Raw genomic sequence first — 21,142 nt, 5'->3', positions numbered from 1 at the left:
TTCAGGTTGAATATATTTTCCATCTGCTGAATAGTTGTTTTTGTTCATGCTGTTTGAGGTTAACTGTGCACGTACTAATCAAACCCACTACTTCCTTTCTCGTAAAACCAAAACAAAGCTTCATATTACTTTCAGGTACAGCATCTGGGATCAAAGCTATATATATACACACTGACTCTGTGTGGGTTCAAACATTTCGAAGATTCAGTATCCTGAAAGGTGTTGCCTTTTTTCCAGGCCTGAGACTTCCAGTTTGTCTTAAGGTCTGAAGGCATCAGCCACCTTCAGCCCCTTCAGCATCTGTCCCAGCGCAGGAATGCTCTTGATACTGGTCACCGCGGGCCTTCTCTGCACAGCCACTGGCACTGCCAAAGGTGGGTAGATGAAGGAGGCAATGTAGCTGGGGGTGTCTACATCTCGGTTTCACATCTTTGCAGATGGACTGGGTACAACAGGGAGAGGGAGATGACCCAGGAGCCCTCCATAGGGGGGTCTGGGAACAAGGTCTCGGGCAACCACAAGGTGTCTGGAGAACCAGACACATACTTTAGAGCAGTAGCATCTGTAGAGAGGCTGGATTCAGAGTAGCTCAAGAAGGAAGAAATATTTTGAAAAACCAGGCCCTGTGAGTGGAGATGTTGGCAGCTGATAATATGGATATAGATGTTTGAATGGATGGAGAAATTCTACTCCTCTTCAGCCCATATTCTTCACTGAAGAAGATAAGCCCTGCCCCAAAATGGACTGATAGAAAGTGAAATGAACAAATAACATTGAGTCTTCATTAGAGTGTATTAAAGCATAAGTTAGTGTCTTCCCATTCTGTAGCAGGGTAGAGTACAGAAGTTGTAAAAAACAGCCAGTGGGGATGTACATGACACACTAGTTTTCCTTCAAGATTTGTGATTTTTTGCAGTATGTTTATCAGGCTTTGCTGTGTGTTGCTGTATTGTGGCTTGGGAATAGCAGGTTAAAAATGAGGAGCAGAAGAGATGAGAAACAAAAACATGCATAGGTTTTCCATTCAGTTTTACTGTCACACTCACAGTTCTGTTCCATGTTCCATACAGGATGTCAACCTGCTTGTTTCTAGATGTGAACAAACTTATTTCTACCAGGAAGAAATTGTGGTTTAAATACCTAACTTCAACTTTACTATCTGAAGTCTATCCTTTATCTTTCTCATGTATACTGAAAATTTTGGGGTGAGGGCAACTGTAGCATGCAGATCATTGCTCCAGTAAGTGGGCCAAATTACCTACTATTTAAGCAACAAGTAATTGCTGACATTTATATCATCTTCAGTAATCAAAGCACTTCTTGAGCTTTTTAAAGTATATTAATGCAGTGCCTATGTGAATTTTGGTCTTGGAGATTTTTTTGGAAGGATTTAGCAGCATATTTAGGAATTACCCATGGAAAATAGGAGGTGGTAGGACTCCCTTCCTGTTGTGTACATATCAAGTACATGACTGCAGATCATTCCTTGACAGTTTGCTTACCATTATGCTCTTTATCTCTTTACAGTAATGGAGGTGTCACAGCCAGCAATGGTGCTGGCCAACAGGCAAGGAGTGGCCAGCTTGGTGTGTAAATACAAGCACATTGGGAATGCAAAGGAGATTCGAGTGACTCTGCTGAAGCAGACGGGTAACCGGTACACTGAAATCTGTGCTTCAACCTATACATCAGAGTTTAAAATGTTCAGTGTGGAGGAAGAGGTCATTCAGTGCCGTGTTAGCCCCAGCCGAAACAATGTGACCCTCACCCTCACTGGCCTGCAAGCTAATGATACTGGTCTTTACATCTGCAAAATGGAGCGGATGTACCCCCCACCTTATTTTATGAACAAGGGAAATGGGACGCATCTCTATGTCATTGGTAAGCCAAGCAACTTTACAGTACTATCATATTCCCAGTTTAAGGGATTTGCTGTTATATTTCAAAGGTCTTCAAAGATCTGTTTGGAAGAAGTGAGGTTGAACATTGGTTCAAGCTCCAAGAATCATGATTAGCTCTTATTCCTTTCAGGTGTCCCTGCACATAACTAAAGCAAGCATAGTCATAGCCATGCAATGTATTTAGCAATGTATGGATGTTTGACAGCATAAACAATACCATATAGTGTACAAGTATGTCTAGGCAGTTAGATACGTAAGTGCAGAAACAGTGGAGAGCAAGGTGTATGCCCTTCCACAGATAAAGCCCATTTCCACTGGAGGCTGAGTGGGCAGGCAGTCAGAGCTCAGTCCTGGTAGTATTCTGGGATAGCACATGCTAGGGAAAAGCAGCATGGAAGATGAATTACTGGCTTCTAGGGGCTCCTTATGAGGCTCATTTGTGACATAACTTGTGTGATATCATATATTTTAGATCCAGAACCTTGCCCAGACGCTGCCATCTATCTCTGGGTGTTAGGAGCTACTGCCTCAGGATTTTTTCTTTACAGCATGATCACCTCAGGCATTCTTGTGGGCAAAGCGGTAAGTTTCATCAACTCAGCCCTATCCTGCTAATAAACCCCCTTTGTGTGATGAGGACAAGGAGAAAGAAATGAGAACAGGGGAGTACAGTGGGAACAAACACACTGGGATGCTCCTTTTTACCAGTGCAATGCTGTTACAATTACACAAAATAGGAGAACTTGGTGGGGCTGACATTTAAATTTGTTTATAGCACATTTCTGTTGCCACAGTACCAGAAAGCAGTCAGCTTACATCAGCTGAACTGGCCTGTGACTTAGGTTTGGATGCTTGCAAAAGCTAGGAGACCTGGATGCTTCTGAGATCAAAGGCAACAGTCTCCATGTGCACTCTGATTTCACAACTGATACATACAAAATCCCAGGATTTGATGTTTTCTCACTATTCACCTCTGTGCAAAGCAAATTTAAAGGGGCTTCCCCTTGTGATGGAGTGGAATTGTAACTTAGAGGATTTTAACTTCACAGCTAGAAATGTCTGCACAAAGACATGTAAAATATAAGTCTGGGAGCCTCATGGGCTCTGGAGTAAGTCTGTTAGAAATAAACCTGATGCCAAAGCTTAAAACCAAACAGTCTCCTTGTCCCATATTTTTCAATCCACCCTGGTCCCTAGAAGCTAAATGAAACAGTCCTGTGTGAATACTCCTAGTTTTGAACCAACATTGAACTCTGCAGCAGGAGCACCTTCAAAGGGCTAAATGAATGGCAGGACTCCATTTTTTTGCTAAATGCGCCCTGTAACTCCTGATTCTCCCTCAAGTGACCTCAACAGATCCTCTAAAAAGAGGAGTGGCAGGGAAAGGTGCTTAGAATACCTTCTGCTTAGTAAAGGCAGAACAACATCCATCACTTTTCTTTAAAATGTGCTGCTCAGTGATAATGCTGTGATCACTTTTCATTTACTGTCTTCCCATATTTTATAGATAAAGAGAAGACGATGTCTCACTACTGGTGTATATGTGAAAATGCCTTCTGAAAAGCTAGAGAAAAAAGTGATTCCATTCCACATCACTGTTAACTGAAACAAGGAAAAAGAAAACCATTTCCTAGCTGGGATGGAGAGCCTGCTAATTCACTTAAGTTAAAGAAATAAAATTGTCTTATTGCAAAGGCGTATGGCAAGGAGAGAGAATATTCTTTGTAACTTGTATGGTTTAGAGGAGAATAAATAGTTTATGCATTAATATTTCAAGGTTAACCCTGCCACTTAAAAATGGCTACTTTAGGCCATTAATTCTTTGAGTTGTATTGTACCAATATGTAATATATATATATACATACATATATGTATAGCATTAAGAGCTATTGCTGTTGCATCTTGCTGTCAAATTTCACCATGTCTACTGATCAACTGAAATCCAAACACTATTACAACAGAGGCTCGTGTGTCATTGCAAGGCTAATCATGTAGGTCTAGGAGGCAGAGGCAGAAGAGCACACTAATGTACTACGGAATGTTGACTTGTTTCCCTGCATCGCTATTTATTGGTCCCGTTCCCGGCATTAGTGCTCGATGCTTCCACAGAGGCATCACCATAGGCTGGCACTGAAGACGCTGCTGCTCTGAAAGTCCGATCCCACCTCCTCTCACTGGCATTGTGTCCCACCAGTGCCATGCTGGATTTAACATTGATATCTGAGCCAGTGCTGACAGCTCGGTGTGAGAGAAAGGCTGCCCAGCAGGACCCCTCTTAGGCTGCTGCTGGGAGGATGTTCAGCTCTGCTGGGGCCTTACATTTTACAAATGCTAAATTAGCATCTACCCAAAAGTCAGAAGTATGTTGCTGTGTTTAACTGAGTCTGTTTTCCATGAAAATACCAACAATGTATAATCTTGTTAATTAGTTATGTACGATTCAATAAAAACCTTGAAGCTTTGCCCAAATTCAAGTTCATTTCTTATTCACTGTTCTCAGAAGAAACAGGAAGTGGCTACATGTTAGAAAGCAATGATGGCAAGATGAACCTTTCCCCTCTGACCCTGTGTTTTGTCCTTCTGAGAAAGCCTCTGTGCTCATGCCAACACTTACTTTCTCAGCTCCCCTCCCCAGGGGGCCACCATTAAAATCCGTGAAGTTTTCTATTTGTCTGGTTAGAGCTGCTGTGATGTGGTTCAGAGATTCCACCAGCAGCTTTTCACTTCCAGCAAAGTTACTTGCAGAAGGTAGCTGTAACAACTTTGACAGCATCTCCTGTACATGTTTATACAAAAACCTAGTCCTAGTTTCAAATCCTGTTTTCTTTGCACCTCTTTGACACTCTCACTCACTAAATGCTACCTGACATAAAAAGCTGTTGGAACTTAAAATGATTTGAGCAACTCAGCTACTATGTACTACTTTAGCTCTTCGCTACCAAAATTTCACCTTACAACCCAAAGATTTGGATCTCTGCTTCACAGCTGTGAATCCATCTTCTTGGATCGATAACTGTGAACCCAAACCCCACAGCCCTCTGTGCCACATTCCTGCAGTGGCAGCACCTTCCAGAACACCAAATCTCGTTGCTCTTTTGGTTTGTTTTTCCCCTCTTTCTCCTTCATGTCCCATAACCTCCAACTGTACAAATAAACATTCGTAATTTCCCAGCGTTTGCAGGTGCTAAGTGGTCTCTCAGTGTGGACCTACAATTGTAATGCATTAAGTAAATATAGTATCTGATGCTACCTTTTTGAAGGTGTTTTGGTATTGTGACATCTGTCTGGGATTTTTCCCTTAGTTTTCCATTAACACGGTGTTTTGGGAATAAAAAATACTCAAAGATCACACATCTGATGTCATTGCAAAATAACTGAATTTCTGCCTGTACAAATGCAGCCTGCTCAGAGAAACATGTTCCCTGATTGGTAAAAACAGATTTGACTCACAAATCCACTTGCACAAGTCTTTCAATAAATTTACCCTAGCAAATAATTATCCAGGGGAATTTCTTCTTCCACCACAAGCAGTAGCTCAGATACCCTCTGTATCACGTGCCTGACTCTTAACCAGGAATCAGATATTTCTTCTTTTTCTTTTCTTTGACAACTCCTTCACCCTGGGACCAAGAACTTAGGTTTTGTAAGCAATTTATAAGCAGCTCAAGTAAAATACTTTCTAAGTTTATTCTTCCTGGCTTTGGACCTGTATCAACAACCTCATGATCTCTGACCACAGCTGGCAGTGAATCTGTGTCAACACAGAACCTGTGTATATTCCAATTCACTTTTATTTCTGGCAATTAAGTTCACCATGGTTTGGCCTTCTGCATCGACCTGGACTAATCCCCCTTAGTACAGCAGCATTTCCTTGAGACATTCAGCCTGCAGTGACCAGTGAAGAATTCTGCCCTAAATAACCTGCAGGTTGCTAAACTGCCTGAATAGTGAAGACTGTGGAAGAGCAGAGGAGACTCCATCATCTCACATATGGCAATAGCAATACTTTGTGTTTGCTCCTGCACTCAAGTAATTCCTGGTATGATGTTTATTAACTCTCCTATTGGAAATTAATTTGCCCAGATTCACTATTCTGAACTTCTCTTCATCCTCAGTAACTACATTTTCCAACCTCATTGTATTTCTGCAGTGCTTAGTTTTCTCTCTCTTTGCCACTGTTACAGCCTTCCCCAAGCTCAATGTCACATAAACATACATGATTGTTTTCCTTCTATGCCAGGTTCCCCTTTTGAATCTTCTGGCAGGGTAATAGTTGCACTCCAATTGGCACATGTAGCAGTGATGAATTCAGTTCAGATTTTGACAATGATACTTTGTATCTGGCACTACAGAGGTGAGTGGAGCATAAGTGCCCATATTTATACCTGTCTCCGTATAGCAGATAGCTCTGAGGAGTGCAAAGTCTAGACCTCAGGGAATTTCCATTCCCCTGATGACTTGCATTGCCCTTCAGGACCTTATAGATCTGTTCTTGGAGAGCCTCTTGCCACAATCAGCACTCAAAAAAAGTTGACACATTCAAGTCAGATAGAGTTTTCTGTCAGATCACAGCAGTACCTATACGAAAGGTGCAAACCCGAGGTCAGTGTACCTCCCAGAGAATGCAATAAAGAGAAAATCCTGACTCTTACTGGTAAGAATATGGAAAACAAAAGCAAAAGGATTTGGTCTCAGAACTCTGCTCATCAGAACAGGGAGTTTAAAACCAACTAAATGTCTTACCTAAACAGCCAAATGATGACACTATACTGCTCGGTGAGGTTCAGACTTTCTTTTGATGTGCCCTTCACCCAGACAGAAGCTATGTCAGCCTGTTTGTGAAAAAGAAATAGTTAGTCTGGCTGCATCTGAGTGGGCATTCACAGGTATACTTGTCCACATCAAAGACAACAGCATATGCATACACCACACTCCCATATTCTACTTTCATTTTCATATACTTTTTTATCTGAATTATTTTTCTTCTTGCCATCTTTAATTATCAGAGTCCTAGCTGGTACAGGAAAACATGTGACAAAAGTCGTCTACCTGGCTACTCTATGAGTAGGCAACGAGAAATCAATCAATTTAGCATTAGAGATTTTCCTGTGAAATACTCAGATTCCCCACTCTTTGAAGGAATATGTGAGCCTGAATTCACTACTCAGCCAGGCCTTGAGGTCTACAGGGAAAGTCCATTCATCCTGTTTTCCACAAATCTTTACCAAATTAAAAAAAATTAAAAAATAAAAATCAACTTTTTTGACCTATTCCCATCCTTCTTAACCTCCTGACCTCCTAGGGCCCTGGGCCTGATTCTTGTTTTTCAATATCCAACATTTGCAGATAACTTGTAACTGAACTGGTTTGATGCAATTCCTGTTTGAGTAATGACTTCAGGCTTTGCAGCTCTAAAGAGTAGGAATATGTATGTGAGGGTCTGGGGTGAGATTTGGAGGCAAAGTACACTGGAAGGCAAGATATATGACTGGCTTCTTCCTTTCACTAGACAAAAGCTCCTGCTAAGGAATGAGCCCTGAAAAATAAACCAGAAGATGCATCAGCTTTCTCTGTGATGGGAAGAGTCTGAACCATGACTAAAGAGCTCTGACTCTAGGATAGGCGTAAATAGGAATCAGATGATGTAGCCAAAAGTTATATCATGAAATCCAAACCAAAGAAGGCTGCTGTATAGCAGATGGTTTTATGCATTAATGAAACCAATTTGCTCTTGACATTTGTAAAGTGCATGCTTGCTTGAGCACATTAGTTTGAGGTATCTTCTATCCTTGGAAGGGAATGTAAATTTTGAATGCAGGCCTATAGCTGGGAGGAAGGTGTGGAGAAGGGGTGAAATTCAGGAAAAAAATTGAGCTGTAGAGAATGAGGAAAGAATTACAAATACACAGCACCATACTCTGCTGATCCTGCAGATACCTGAGCATCACTTGGGCGTAATCATTCCTGTACTTCTACACACATACATTCATCTCCTGCATGACTTTGTTATCACTTTGTGTGAACATTTTTTGTGACTGACAGAAGAATAATCTTATTTAAGGTTGCTTTTATATTTTAGATTAAAGGGGAATGGTGAGGAACTGTAGTAAGTTTGAGCAAACAACAGCTACAGATAAGAAAATTGTAGTAACTATGGGAAGGGTGTGGGATTGTCCCTGAGGTAATTTAAAAAGTTTTGGTTGTATACTGAACGGACAGAGCAAGGAAGAGTTCAGGTAAAGGATAAAACATCGAAGAAAGCATTAATAATTCCTACTTATGTGACAGGACAGATGCTTCCATGAAGTACAAGATTATTAACTACTCAATTTCACTGTTCTTGCATTTTTTAACCTTTAAAATGGAGATTTTAAAATATATATATTTCTATAGTCAGCTGTCTTAACCACAGTCATGGTTTTATATCACAAAGAACCTTTTTTTTTAGTGGTTATGAAGTTACAGTTGAACAAAAACTTCTCAGTTTCTTCACTGATGGTTTTTCTTCTTAATTCTCTACTAGCTGTTTTGAAGTAGTACATTAAAATATTGAGTTTGATCTGTTTCATTTGCTGCTCTGGGGTGGGACTTTTTTATACAACACCACTTCTGTTCTGTTCAAACATCCATGTGATATAAATGAGGTCCCAAATGTTTCAAGTTACTTTTGTTCACTGGAGCAGAGACAGACAGCCTTCCTGCAGCAGAAGTGGTAAGACAGATTTTTTTCTATATAAGCATACTGACTATTTTTTTAAAGCCATTCTGAGATAAGTTTCCTTGCTCATTGGACTGCTTCTGGTTTCACTGAGGGGGTTTCAATGAAAAGCAAGACCTCATTTTTAAGGTTAATGGAGTTTCTCACATAATGACATGATTCCAATAGGTGGGACTTTAGGAAGACAGCCTCCTGTAAGAGGATATGTGATACAGCTGGGAGAGCTTGAAACACTGGGTAACATCTGGTTGGACTATGTTGTGTTGTGGGTGGGATTTATTGACATTCCTTCTATGCCCTGTGATGCAGCAGCTTGTATGGAAAGCTATAACAGGCAGAAGGATGCTTCATTGTTTTCAGCCAGGAGCAATGTCTGAGCTGTGGGTTTTCTAAGGGAAATGAACATTACTGTTTGGATCAAGATTGCAATTTACATGAAAAAATATAGAAATGCTGGTTTAACATAAAGAATAATACTCCTTATTTCTTTCAAACTAGTGGCCAGACACCAAAGACTCCTACAGTTCAGTACATACAGTTGTACAAATGAACCCTGCTCTACATGAAATGCATTCCTGTTAACTTACTACGCCTTAGTCCTGCTTTTAGAGCTTCTGCTTGGGGCTTTGTAGCTTCCTTGAACTAGAGATGAATGAGGCCAGCAGAAGTACCGCTTAGTTTTGTGCAAACTAGAAAGTCTCCCTCCAGAGTGTGAGAGGATTGGTATGTACTAGTTTCCACAGTTCTCAGTGCTGGGCACTTGCATCATCATAAACCATACAAAATATATCAACCTCCTTCCTCCTTGTGAAAAATGTCATTGAAAGTTGGTCTCTGTTGGCCTTCAGCTGCACAACAGAAACCTCTCTGTGCATGGGTGTGTGGGGAAAGCTGAGGTGTTTGAAGTTCTGCAGAAACTCAGAGAAGCTTTCTTTTCCTTTTGTATGCTTTCAGAGTTGGCTTTCTTACTAAAGAAAGACAAAGACAGTCTCTAGTTACTGCTATTGCCATCATCTTACTTCATTTGAACCCAAACATATACAACAAATAGGTGATTAAAACTAGGCCTTCTCTTCTGCTCTTGAAAGAGCATTAGGCAGTTACAGAAACACAAAACCTTCACTAATTGAGTTGCATCGTACAGATCAAAAATTTAGATGCAATGAGCTGGACAGAAATTGTAGAAATACTTGGGGAGGGAAACAAGAACCAGAAATAATCCATATTTGAAACTGTCACAAAATGCGGTATCTTAGCACTACTTAATCAAGATCAGAAAGCAAAACAGTTCATTTCTCTGTAAATTATCAAATCCTTCTGGTAAGTGACACTCTGGAAACATTCGATAGCTTCATAACTGGCTGACTTGATGTTTTACATGCAGGAAAGATGGCTAGAACAGCAGTAATCAGCAGAATAAGTGGGTTTCATAGTTAAGCTTTGGTGAGGTGTTACATCGTGTGGGTAGCATTTATAAAAGCTCTCTCACTTTTAATTCTGTAGCAAAGATGACTGTCTGCTTTGCGAATTAATAATATTTTCCTTTCTCTTATAATGCCAAACTAATTAATTATATCATATTTTATTTTATGACTATTTGTCTAGTCTTCTTCTTATAGTACTCTTATTAAGATGGAACATCTTTTAAGATCTTTTCTCTCTCTGCAGTAATACAATGTCATTATGGTAATTTTACCAATAGGTTCCAGACTCTTGTTACTCCCCCTCCCCTACGTAAGCCGCAGGCGCATATCCGGTGTAAAAATTCTTCACATTAACGTCATAATCCATACCGTAATTCTCAGATTAACTTCCATTATTGTTTCTCATGTTTTTGCTTCGTATTTTATGATTAAGAAAGACCAGCCTTCCATACACTATCATTAAATACAGAAATTGCTCTACCAGTGATCACAAGAAGTTGAGGTTCTTTCATGGAAGTGGACAAAGTCACTTCGTTCTCAGGTTTCAGATGCCTCAGTCAGATACACACCTTAAGCTTTTGCTTCAGGGTTCCTGGAAGTCGGGCGGTCATGGTGCTAAGTCTGGACATGTGTCATCTTCTGTTTTCTGCTCCACAGGACCAGACTGCTAGTGTCCCGCCCAACTAGTATGTGAAATAGTTCGGAGGGGACACGTCTTACTCAGTGGGTGGATGACATGCAGAGGGGGATAACAAACTGCATGGCACCTGAATGAAAGTCAGGCTGCAAAAGGAGGCTGGAGGAAGGCAGAGGAAGTCAGCCTGTCTGCACATAGCATGAATGTCATGTCTAAATGCTTTGCCTTTTTTAATGATTTTCAGTTTAGATGTGGCAACATTGATGCATCTGGTGTTATTTTCCAACATCCAGAAGAGTAAACACTCAGCATCTAGGTCTGCTCTAGAGAAATGAAGTATTTAAATTGAATATCCTCTTCTACTGAAAAAACAGCTCACATTAAACATTTTGTCTATACCTATTTTGGCAAATTTTCCAGTATAGAAACATTCTGGATAAAAGGAAATATGTTGGTATTTCAAAATTAAATACTTTGACTTCTTTAAAATAGTGTTTCACTTCAAAATTTACTTAAACTATATTGAATTAATAACAAAAAAAGCCACTATTGCCACACATAGACTTATTTTTTTTCTCAACTTCCTAGTTAGTTAAAAATTTCAGATTCTTTTCAGATTAGTAACAGAACTTAAAACCAGTTATTCTTATAAGTTTAGTCTTTGCAAAAGAACGTAAATTATGTGAGTGTCAAATCTATAGAGAAAAAAGATAAAGCTTTAATATCACAAAATCCAGAAGAGTCCAACTGTAGCAGGAACAATTGTGTTGATCTCCCTCTCTCACCTTACACTAAAACCAAACACATTTTGAGTTAATTTTGACATTAGAGAGTATTTAAGCTCATTAATAAATCACAAAATCTTAGTCACCATACAACAGTACCAATAGGGCAAAGATTAGTGAAATGTTTAGGTATTGCAGAAAGTCATCTCTGCAACAGAACTAGAAGAGCAGGAGCTGGAAATAGCTTGTATGTGGAGCAGGTAGTGAGGCAAAATAGAATTAAATGTATTAAACTTATACAATGAAATATAGCAAGATAGAAATATGCATATGAAATATGCATAGCTCTATATTGAGCGTGCATAAAGACTTCTTCTGCTACCTAAGCCCACACTTTATTATAATAAAAAGGTCTTGAAAAAAACCTGTCACTTATCCAGAACTACATTGTCATGACTCTGTTCTGAAATAAAACCTATAAATTATCTGAAAAATGAAATGTTGCCAGTTTCTGTCTAGTTGCTAGAAAATATTTCCATGTTGTGCTGAAATGCTGTTTTCAGTTCTTTCAACATGAAACTGATGCTCTAATGATACGTGATCACTAGAGATACCATGGCATTTTTGTAATGGTAACGTGTTCGAAGAGAATACCCCAGCAAACTATCAAATCATTTTACAAGTCATGCAGAGTTCTCTCTTCCTGCCCTAATTTGTTCCCTTGGGTAGGCATGAGTGCATGGCTGCCACTTTCCAGTGGTGAGTGAGTTGGCCCTATTAGTCACGTTCACATAATTAGAATTGGTCAGTAAGTTCACATTGAGAATGCTCATTTTTCAACCCCCTCTGTGTTTGCACGTAGACATGCATGCAGTAATTAAAACATTTTTGAGAAAACTTTCCTTTTTGGTCAAAATTGGACTTTCTGTTCATGCCAGAGCGGAACAAGAGCCACTTGTTCTGACAGCTGTGGCTCTCAGCTGGGACACACAGATTGCTGCTGCCTGGTGCCACATCAAAGGCAGAAACATGCCTAGACCACTGACTATCCCAGGAGAACACTCACTCTCTCTGCAATTCCAATGGAAAACTTTCCAGACTGGCAGACCTTCCTTATTTGGGCTGAAAATGTGTGAAAGATTATTTGCATGGATAAAGATTGGGAAATTCTTACCTTCAAACTTTGCAACTCTAGTATCAAACACTGTACTGATTTGTTTGTTTCTTGTATTAAAGATCTTTGAGATTGCTAAAGAGGGTATGCTATTAACAACATCGTCCTGTTCCAGCACTGCTAAATCCATCCAGATTTAGTGATGACTGCTGTGAATCTGCGTCTTGCAACAGAACAAGGGATCATTATTTTCAACAGTATTGAGACACTTAAACATCCTTTACTCAGCAGATTTTTAGGACAGAAGAAACTGTTTAAGATTCAAAACCAATAAGTATAATTATTTCTTATACAAGAAAGATCTCTGATCTGAAAAGCTTGTGTAATTCATATTACCCATTTAGGTGCTGCTACCTTTTGAGTCTATTTACAGCTGAAGCTTTATCTATGCTGGCAATACCATGTTTAATATTTCTTTTCCCTTCCCAAGTCAGACATACTACAGTGATTTACTGTTTGCAGGTATTTAAGCACAGGATATCACACCACATCTTTTTTGTAACTGGAAAACTGTGTAGCAGACTGCCCTTGGTGCTGAGCCCTGCTGCAGCTAACACACTCTGGAATGGAGATTTTCAGCAATGAGGCAGACTGTACATTCACTGTCACTAAAGCAGTCTGCACTAGGGACATCTTATTCAGAGACTTTTTAATTAAAAAAATAATTTTTAAAAAAGGTTGTCTTCTGCCTTTTTAATTCAGTGAATCCAGGCTTGTTTAATGGGTCTTATGTTTACCCCTGTAGGTTCCTTCCTTTTCCCCATATTTGTTTTTAAATCTGTAAATTTATGCTTTTGTGAATAGTCTGGGCCTTACAAGCCTTGTATATGGTCACATTTCTCAGTGAATCTACTGACAGCTCCTATTACAAAATTCATCTCTAGCTTTTTTTCTTTTATGATGAGTTTCTATTTTTTCCTTCCACAGATATAAGTAAGACAGTCACAGTTAACTCACCAACTGTGGGAATACCAAAAGACACTCAGTTCTGTGGTAGGACACCCCCACAGCAGCAGTAACTATTTTATATGTGGTAATATTATTATTTAAATAATCAAGAGCACAATACAAAGAGCACAATACTAATTAAATAGTACACACTTTAAAGTGTCTGCAGGCATGATTCAAGACCAGACATACCAGGCAGAAAAAAAGGTAGGAGTGATGCTAAAAGGCACTGCAGCAGTTATACAGATGGTGATTTCCACCTCTGAAATCCTAGGTGGTAGAGCAGAAAGCCCTCCCCCTTTGATGTTTCTGCTGGAAAGGGTGAGTCAGGATGAGACCTAAAACTTACACAGACACACAGAATGTGAGAAGGCCACAATTCAGACTGCCTGAAACACAGGCATGGAGAACCATGGGATGGTTGAGATGGGAAGACAGTTCTGGAGACTGTCTAGTCCAACCCCGTCACTCAAAGAGTCAGCTGCTGTGCTGGTGTTTGATTACCCTAAATAAAAGAGTCTTAATATATATATAAATGGTTTTCCTTACATTGCTTCTTTTCCTGTCACTGGGCACTAAGAAAAGTCTGTCTCTGTCCTCTTTACCACTCCCATTAGGTATTTGTACACACTCATAAGAGGCCTCCTGGGTACTCCCTTCTTGAGGCTAACCAGTCTCATCCTCTCGGAAATCAGGAATGGCTCTTTCTTGACTTGGATGTGTAACCAATCAGTTAACAGACAAGACATTACTCACTTTAAGAACACAGTCTGAAGGCTGCTCACTGAGGTCTGTGACAGTTTTTTTTCAAGGCTGCTCACTTCCTTTCTCTTTACTGAGCACATCTGACTTCTCCCACCACCCCCTGTGCTGCAGGAGACTCTTTTACATGGGTGGACTGCCTGGCCTGCAATGGAAAAAAGCTGGTCAGTCAGAGAACCTGCAGCTGTTGATCTACACAATCATGCCAAAGTATCATCTTCTTCCTATAAAGCAGTAAGCCCACCTGAAAGGCGTTACAATCCGATGAGCTTCAAACAATATGCCAGGTATTGTACTACTTGGGCTTTGATGTTATTTGCCAAATGAAACTGCGATTTGCTATCACAGTCAGCAGTAATGACAACCTAACATAACTGAGCCTGTAGCAGGTCAGACAAATGATGCAATCCACCCACTGTCCACTCTCCAACAGTGACCAAGAGCAGATGTCAGGGAAGAGTATAAGAATCAAGGAACATTTGCTAGAAGCCTTCCTAAAACACTGTCCCAGCCCACCCTCACCAGCAGGTCAGGAACTTCGTCTTAATATGCAATAGCCCCGAAGGATTCTTCTGCCATAGATTTATCCTGTCGCTTTTTGAAAGCAGAAGAAATATAAGACCTTTAAAAAACTCAAATAGCCTTGAAAACAGCAGAAAAACCTAGAGAGACAAAAGGTGATATCTGAGGTAGTTTTCAAAGCTTGGAAACAATGAAATGTTTCTTTTCATAGCGGAAAACCAGTTACGTTTCCATATCAACTAGAATAATTTGTGGCTATATTATATAAAACCAATAAAAAAATCACCACTTGCTCCTCTGTAAACCACTAACACTAATCACCTTGTTATGAAAACATAACTAGAAGGAAAGATGCAAATGGCCAAATTAATTTTTTCCCCTTCAACTATTTTTTTTCTTCAAGCAAGAGTCACCAAAACAGTCCATCACACAAGCATTACAGAGCCCTCACTGATGTCACTAGAAAACATAGTGTAACCACAGCAACCCAGTGAGAATTAAGTTGTGTGACTGGCTGATTTTTTTGCTACAGCTGTTTTCTTACCTAGCACAGAAGGAAAGAAGGGAACATCCTGCAGAGCTAAACGCCTGAATTGCAATAACGTGGATCAATGGCTCGATAACTAAAGAATCCTATAATGCTGATTGCACGTGCAGTAAGACCCCCAGCATGAGAAGTAAGACATTTGTATGCTCCCCATCATACTGTGAACACCAAAAAAACCCAGACAGCACTTAAAAATTCCTGAGCCACAACAAGCACCTCCTAACATCAGGCACAGAGACAAGTCTTTAAAAAGGTGGGGGATAACCAACAGGATATAATCACACCCAACAGCACTTTTGAAGAGGTACACAGCAGCACCCAAAGGACCACTTTTGTTGAAGGAAGGATAGCTCAGCTAACAAAACCAAGCATCAGCTGTGACACTGATCTCTGTTGAACACAACTTTATTGCTGATAGCTTCCCAATGGCCATACCTTGCCTCTGCTGCTGAGGGAGTGTAACAGACACACAAAGGGTAAAGAATTCTAGCGACCAAACACAGCAAGAAGAGCTGACTTTGAATTAGAGAGATAGGGTATATGTGTGTTTTTTCAGTGTTAATCTGAAACAACAGGATAAGCAGCTGATCTATAAACAGATCTCCGAGGAGAAAACTGAGATGTAGCACACCAAATTTTCCAGGGGTATGCTATGAGACACAGCCCTGTTCCTGGCCTGGCAGCAAACCAAGGTCACAGCCAGAAGGGGATTCCTGAGGAATTCTAGTTAGGCTTGGGAACAGCACTATGATTAGTCCCAGAAATTAATGCAACTTTAAGGTTTAGCAGCAGTATCCACACAGTGAGAGCAAAAAAACACCAACTGATAGTCATCTAAACAGCTGATGAGAGTGTAAACATAAGGGCTGCTGTACCAGAACAAAGTAAAAATACCAGGTCAAGTATCTTGCCTCTCAGAAAAATATCCAACAGCGGGTGCTTAGCAAGGAATGTAACAACAGGAAAAGCACATGGCAATGTTATGCTGAAAGACTCTTATAACCTACAAAAACATGCAAGTTGAAGACTTTTCTTGCGTTGATGTCAGCTGACTAAGATGAGGGCACAGAAAATCCAGGATTCTGTAGTGTCAATACCAGTAGTGTGGATATACTCTCTTTCCTCAGCTTCACTGGGCTGCAGCAGGCTCCAGCAGGGTGCTTGACTTCTCCTCTGGATACGGGCCTGCTTCGCTGAGGCTCAGAGTTGCACAAGGCTACAGACCCAAAACTGGAGCAGCACTTTGGCTAGGACAACAAAAGCCCCCTGAGCAAACATTCACTTTTAATGACCAGCAATCACAGAGCCATGATCAAAGAGATGAATCGTGAAAAGCCTGTTCTTTACGTTTGCCAGCAGTCAGTCATGGGCAAGCAGGGAGCTGCACGTTCCCTTATGAAGTGTATACATCTGCCTGGGCCAACTTAATAATAGCTGGGAGCAGCTTAGACTGAGCAGAATTTACTGGGGTTTTTATCCTGAGAACAAGGGTATGTTAGCCACTGCAGAGTCTGCCAGAGTAACTAGATACTTCCTGCATTCAGGCTTGCACTGTGATCCAGTTAAGGGCTAGTTTGAGTTTGTTTGCCCTGAACTGTATAGAACGTACACTGGAGAGGCAGAAGGGCAGCTAGTGAAGATGGGAGCTGTGGCTGCAGAGCTAGTTGCCTTGGCTGTAAGTGCTGTGTCTTGGCCCTATTAACTTTTGTAACTTGCATGCACTGCAGTTTCTTCTTATCACACTTGTGGGGTGAAGTCCCCAATAATCAAGCTGATTTGCACAGTAATATGCGGTTGTGGAGGGCCCTAGAAGTGAGAAAGAACGTTGTTTGACCTTGAAAGTGCAGGTTCAGCAACTAAGAAGCAGTGCAACTTATTCTTACAAAGTAGCTACGCTGGTTTCCCAGGAGCATGGAGGTTCATGGAGGCTGGGATCTTCAATGAGCAAATCTGGAGTCTTTACATGGCAAAGGCCAATTCACCAGGATGTCCTAGGGTGATCTGCAGTGCGATCAGTGTGGTTGACAATGTGATGTTTTAGAGCAGCCATTTCAATCACTTATGTGCTGCATAGAATACAGATATCTGCTTTCTATTTTTTGCCCATTGTCATTCTAATTTTTACAGCCAAGTCTTTTCCTTGTGGTGACAGCATCCAAGCTGGCTTTGAGAAGGGAGCCTAGACCCCTTCCTTACAGTAAACTCCTGAAGAACAACAAAGGCTTTTAATCTGTGCTTCACTGGATTAAAAACAGTCTGGGATAAACAGCAAACAGATCAGAAGGTTTTACAGACAACTCCTGTCATGTCTCCTCCTTTCTTGCAGGCAGGTATTGGCTCCCACACTTAATGCTGGTTAACTCAGTGACTTTTTGAGTGGCAGCAAGCTCTGCTGAGTTCTGTCTGGCCTCTGAGGAGTTCCTTCAGCCTCCCTGAGGCTGCCCTCCTCTCTTCACTGTAGTGTCTCTTAAGTCTGCATGAGCCAAACGCTTGCTGTTCCTTGCTGTGACTGCCTGGTCTCTTGTATAAAATGGTCCCTTCAACTGTCACTCAAGACATTTAGCTGCTCACAGAGGGATGAAACAACCTTTGCACTCTACAGCGGTTTCCAGCCAAGCCACCCTTCTGAAGAATGGCAGTCCCACAGCTGATCAGAGGCACCATCCACCCCAATGGCTTATGCAGGGTCTGAATCTTCCCTCCATGCAGGAAGGGCAGACCCAGGCCTGGAACCGCCCCGGGCACCACAGTGTAAGTGCTCTGCTTGTGCTACAGACTCTGGGTCTGCCGAACAGATGGGAGAAGATGACGCCTTTGATCACTGGAGCCTACATACACATGGCTGCAGGGAACCATTTCTGGCCTTGATCCAGAATTCAGGGTTGCTGTGACAGAATTCAATCTTCTCTGAAGTTCTTTTGTGTCCAGGACTTTGTATCAATGCCAGGATAAGGTATGATCTCCCTCATTCTCTTGAGGGTGTGTTGTCCTCTTTTCCAATTTAACTCATGCAGACCAGTACTGCATACTTCCTTTAACATGTTTTGCATGCATGATAGATGCTTCCAGACCCTGTATGGCCACATAAGCTGTGCTAATCATAAATATATATTTTATCAATTAACTGCTCTGATTTCAACAGGTTCATCAATATAACAACATGTATTCCAACCTGAAGTCTCTGCTCTGGATGTGGCTAATCATAATTTTACCAACAAACCAACCTGGGCTTTGTCTGGAACCAGCAAACCTCGCCCACTGCCCCCAGGAGCAACTGCTAACAATCAGAACGAAACACCGTGACACAAAGAAGAAAGAAGTGACTTCTGTTCAAACTCCTTTGCCTCTTGGTCTTTCCTGGCATGCTGGAAGGATTGTTTTTACAGCTTTCTCTTTCTCATCACATTAGCAAACACAGACAAACAATGTTCAAATGCCGACGCAGAAGGCCTACCCCCCCCATTCTCAGCTAGAACATGTTCCAAACCTGCTGAGCCCTGAGAAACCCACTCCGTCCCTCCGAGTGCAGGCACCAGGCATGGAAACATCCCACTGGTCTCTGAGGAGCAGGTTTCAGAATTGATTTCTGATGAAAAAAAAAAACCCTTTTAAGCGTAAAGGCACTTGAGAGGAGACTCGCACAGGCCTCCAGGAAACCACAGACCGCAGTCAGGCCCGCGAAAGGGTCAGCAACAAGGGCCCGACACCGAGCGCCTCAGTGCCAGCCTGCAAGGGTGCACTGCCAGCCCTGAGCTACACTGGGCTGAGGTCAGGGTGAAGGAGGACACAGCCTGGCACCTAAACACCGTTCCCCAAACCCAGCTGCGCAGCCAGGCCAGGGCAGAGCCGGGTGGGGGCTCGCAGCACGCCCGGGTTACCCCCGGCAGCCTCTTCCTACAGCTCAGCCTGCCCGGCCGCGCTGGGCCGGAGCCGGAGGCAGCGCTCGGCTGTCCGGGCGGCGGAGCGCGGGCCGGCAGCACCCCCGCGCGGCCTCTCGGCGGCGGTGCGGGAGGCGGCCCGGCCCGGCCTCGCCCCGCTCCTGCCCCCCGGGGAGACTCGCCCGCTTCTCCCCGCCTCAAAAGCAGGCGGCGGCCGTGGCCGGCTTCACGGGACCCGCGGGGATCCGGCCGCGGCGGGGCGGCGTGCGCCTGGGCGCTGCCCCGGCTCCCGCAGCAGGGCCGGTAGCCGTGCTTGGCCCTGCCCAACGCCCTCCTGAGGTGGATGTGAGTTCACGTAATTTCGGGGGGCCGGCGAGCGTAGGTGCACACAGAGCAGGCGTGGTGGGTCACCAGTGGGACGCTGAGGGCTTTCAGCCACGGGCCGCGCAGGAACCACCGCCCCACACGCCCCACTGCCGCTGCCCCGTTTCCCAGCACCCAGCCCGGCTCAGCCTGAAAGGCAGCTGTTGGAAACAGCTCTTGCCAAAGGGGAAATGAACCCTTCACCAGTGCCTTGCCACCCAGCTGCTCCTGTTAGTAACAGCAACAGCAAAGCCTGGCCTGAAAACACTTGGAAGGCTGGGATTTCAAAAGTGCTTCGGATCAGATGGGGACAGCAGCACCTCAGTGTTTCTGGAAGCCCAAGCCAGAGGTGCGTGTCCTTGCAGTTTTCAGCATGGCATCTGATGTCTTATCTGTAAGAATGCATCGCAGCTTTGGGGGCTGTTTCTGTGGAGAGCTCTCCTACGTTATACTCACAATGCATTGGTGGCAGAAGTTTACCTTCAAAAAGTAATCACAATGCTGAGATAAAAATCACACCACAAACCACTAGTACCACTGCACTGTGTGGCTCTGTCAGTCCTAACTCTTTCAAGGCAGCTGACCAGCTAACCACATAATAGGATTTCCCACCCTACTACAAGCTTTGAAATAGTCAAGGTGTGAAAATTTGCACTCTTTGTGTTTAAATCATTGCTGTTGCACCCAAAAGACAGTTAAATTCAAATCCAAATCCAGAATAACGTTCCTGGTCATCCAGCTCATCAGCATCTATCTGTCTTGCACTGTTCTACAAGTGGCAAGACAATAACAGCCTGGGTCCTCAGGTTTGCACTTCACTTGGGTTTTGCGTATTTACTATCTATTCTGGAAGACTTCCCTTTCAAACCTAGATATAAATGCTGGTGGTGACTAGTCCCAGTAAGCAGCATCTTGGCCATCAAGGTCTTCAGAAGGTATGCTCCTCCCTCTGTAGCACTGCCCATGAACCCCAGCCACTTATAACCCTGATATTGTAAATACTGCCTGCACACTCAGGTATATGCCACTGAGAGATACCTACTGCCCACAGTCCTCCCTCAGTACACCTTGAAGGACTGGAACATGATTGTTATTTTTATCCAAGGTCATAAGCCTTCCATAGCCATCCCATAGGTCTGCAGTCCACACCACCAGCATATGCATGTGACCTTCATTGGTCCATTCCTATCTATACTCTGTGTCCTGGAGCAGTGGCTAGGTACCTCTGTAAATAATTGTACTGCAGCAGGCACAGGGGCTGGAATTGCAGGGGCATAGCAGCTCCTAAGACCAGATGGACACAGGCTTTTCCCTAGATGGCTCTCCATGCCTTCAGCCAGACAGCCCAAAACACTAGTCACAGGATCTGAAGTGCATTTAGAATCTCAGAATGGTTTAGGTTGGAAAGGACCTTTACAGGCTATCGAGTCCAACTTCCTCCAATAAGCAGTAATATCTCAAACTAGATCAGGTTGCTCAGAGCCCCATCCAACCTGACCTTGAATGTTTCCAGGGATGGGGCATCTACCAGCTCACCTGTGGT

The 21,142-nt window shown here is 42.6% G+C and overlaps 1 protein-coding gene across 1 annotated transcript; it reads left to right on the top strand.

The window, feature by feature from the left end:
* Positions 1–316: 316 nt before the first annotated feature.
* CTLA4 (cytotoxic T-lymphocyte associated protein 4) lies at positions 317–3,507 on the top strand (the record flags this gene model as incomplete). Its single annotated transcript, XM_084264535.1, has 4 exons — positions 317–374; positions 1,528–1,881; positions 2,374–2,483; positions 3,409–3,507. The coding sequence occupies 4 exons, from the start codon at positions 317–319 to the stop codon at positions 3,505–3,507; spliced, it is 621 nt and encodes a 206-aa protein (XP_084120661.1).
* Positions 3,508–21,142: the final 17,635 nt, after the last annotated feature.

This window comes from Gallinula chloropus (genome assembly GCF_964237585.1).
Source record: "Gallinula chloropus genome assembly, chromosome: 5".
In the NCBI taxonomy this organism is placed as follows: domain Eukaryota; kingdom Metazoa; phylum Chordata; class Aves; order Gruiformes; family Rallidae; genus Gallinula; species Gallinula chloropus.
This window is presented reverse-complemented; position numbering and strand designations above follow the sequence as displayed.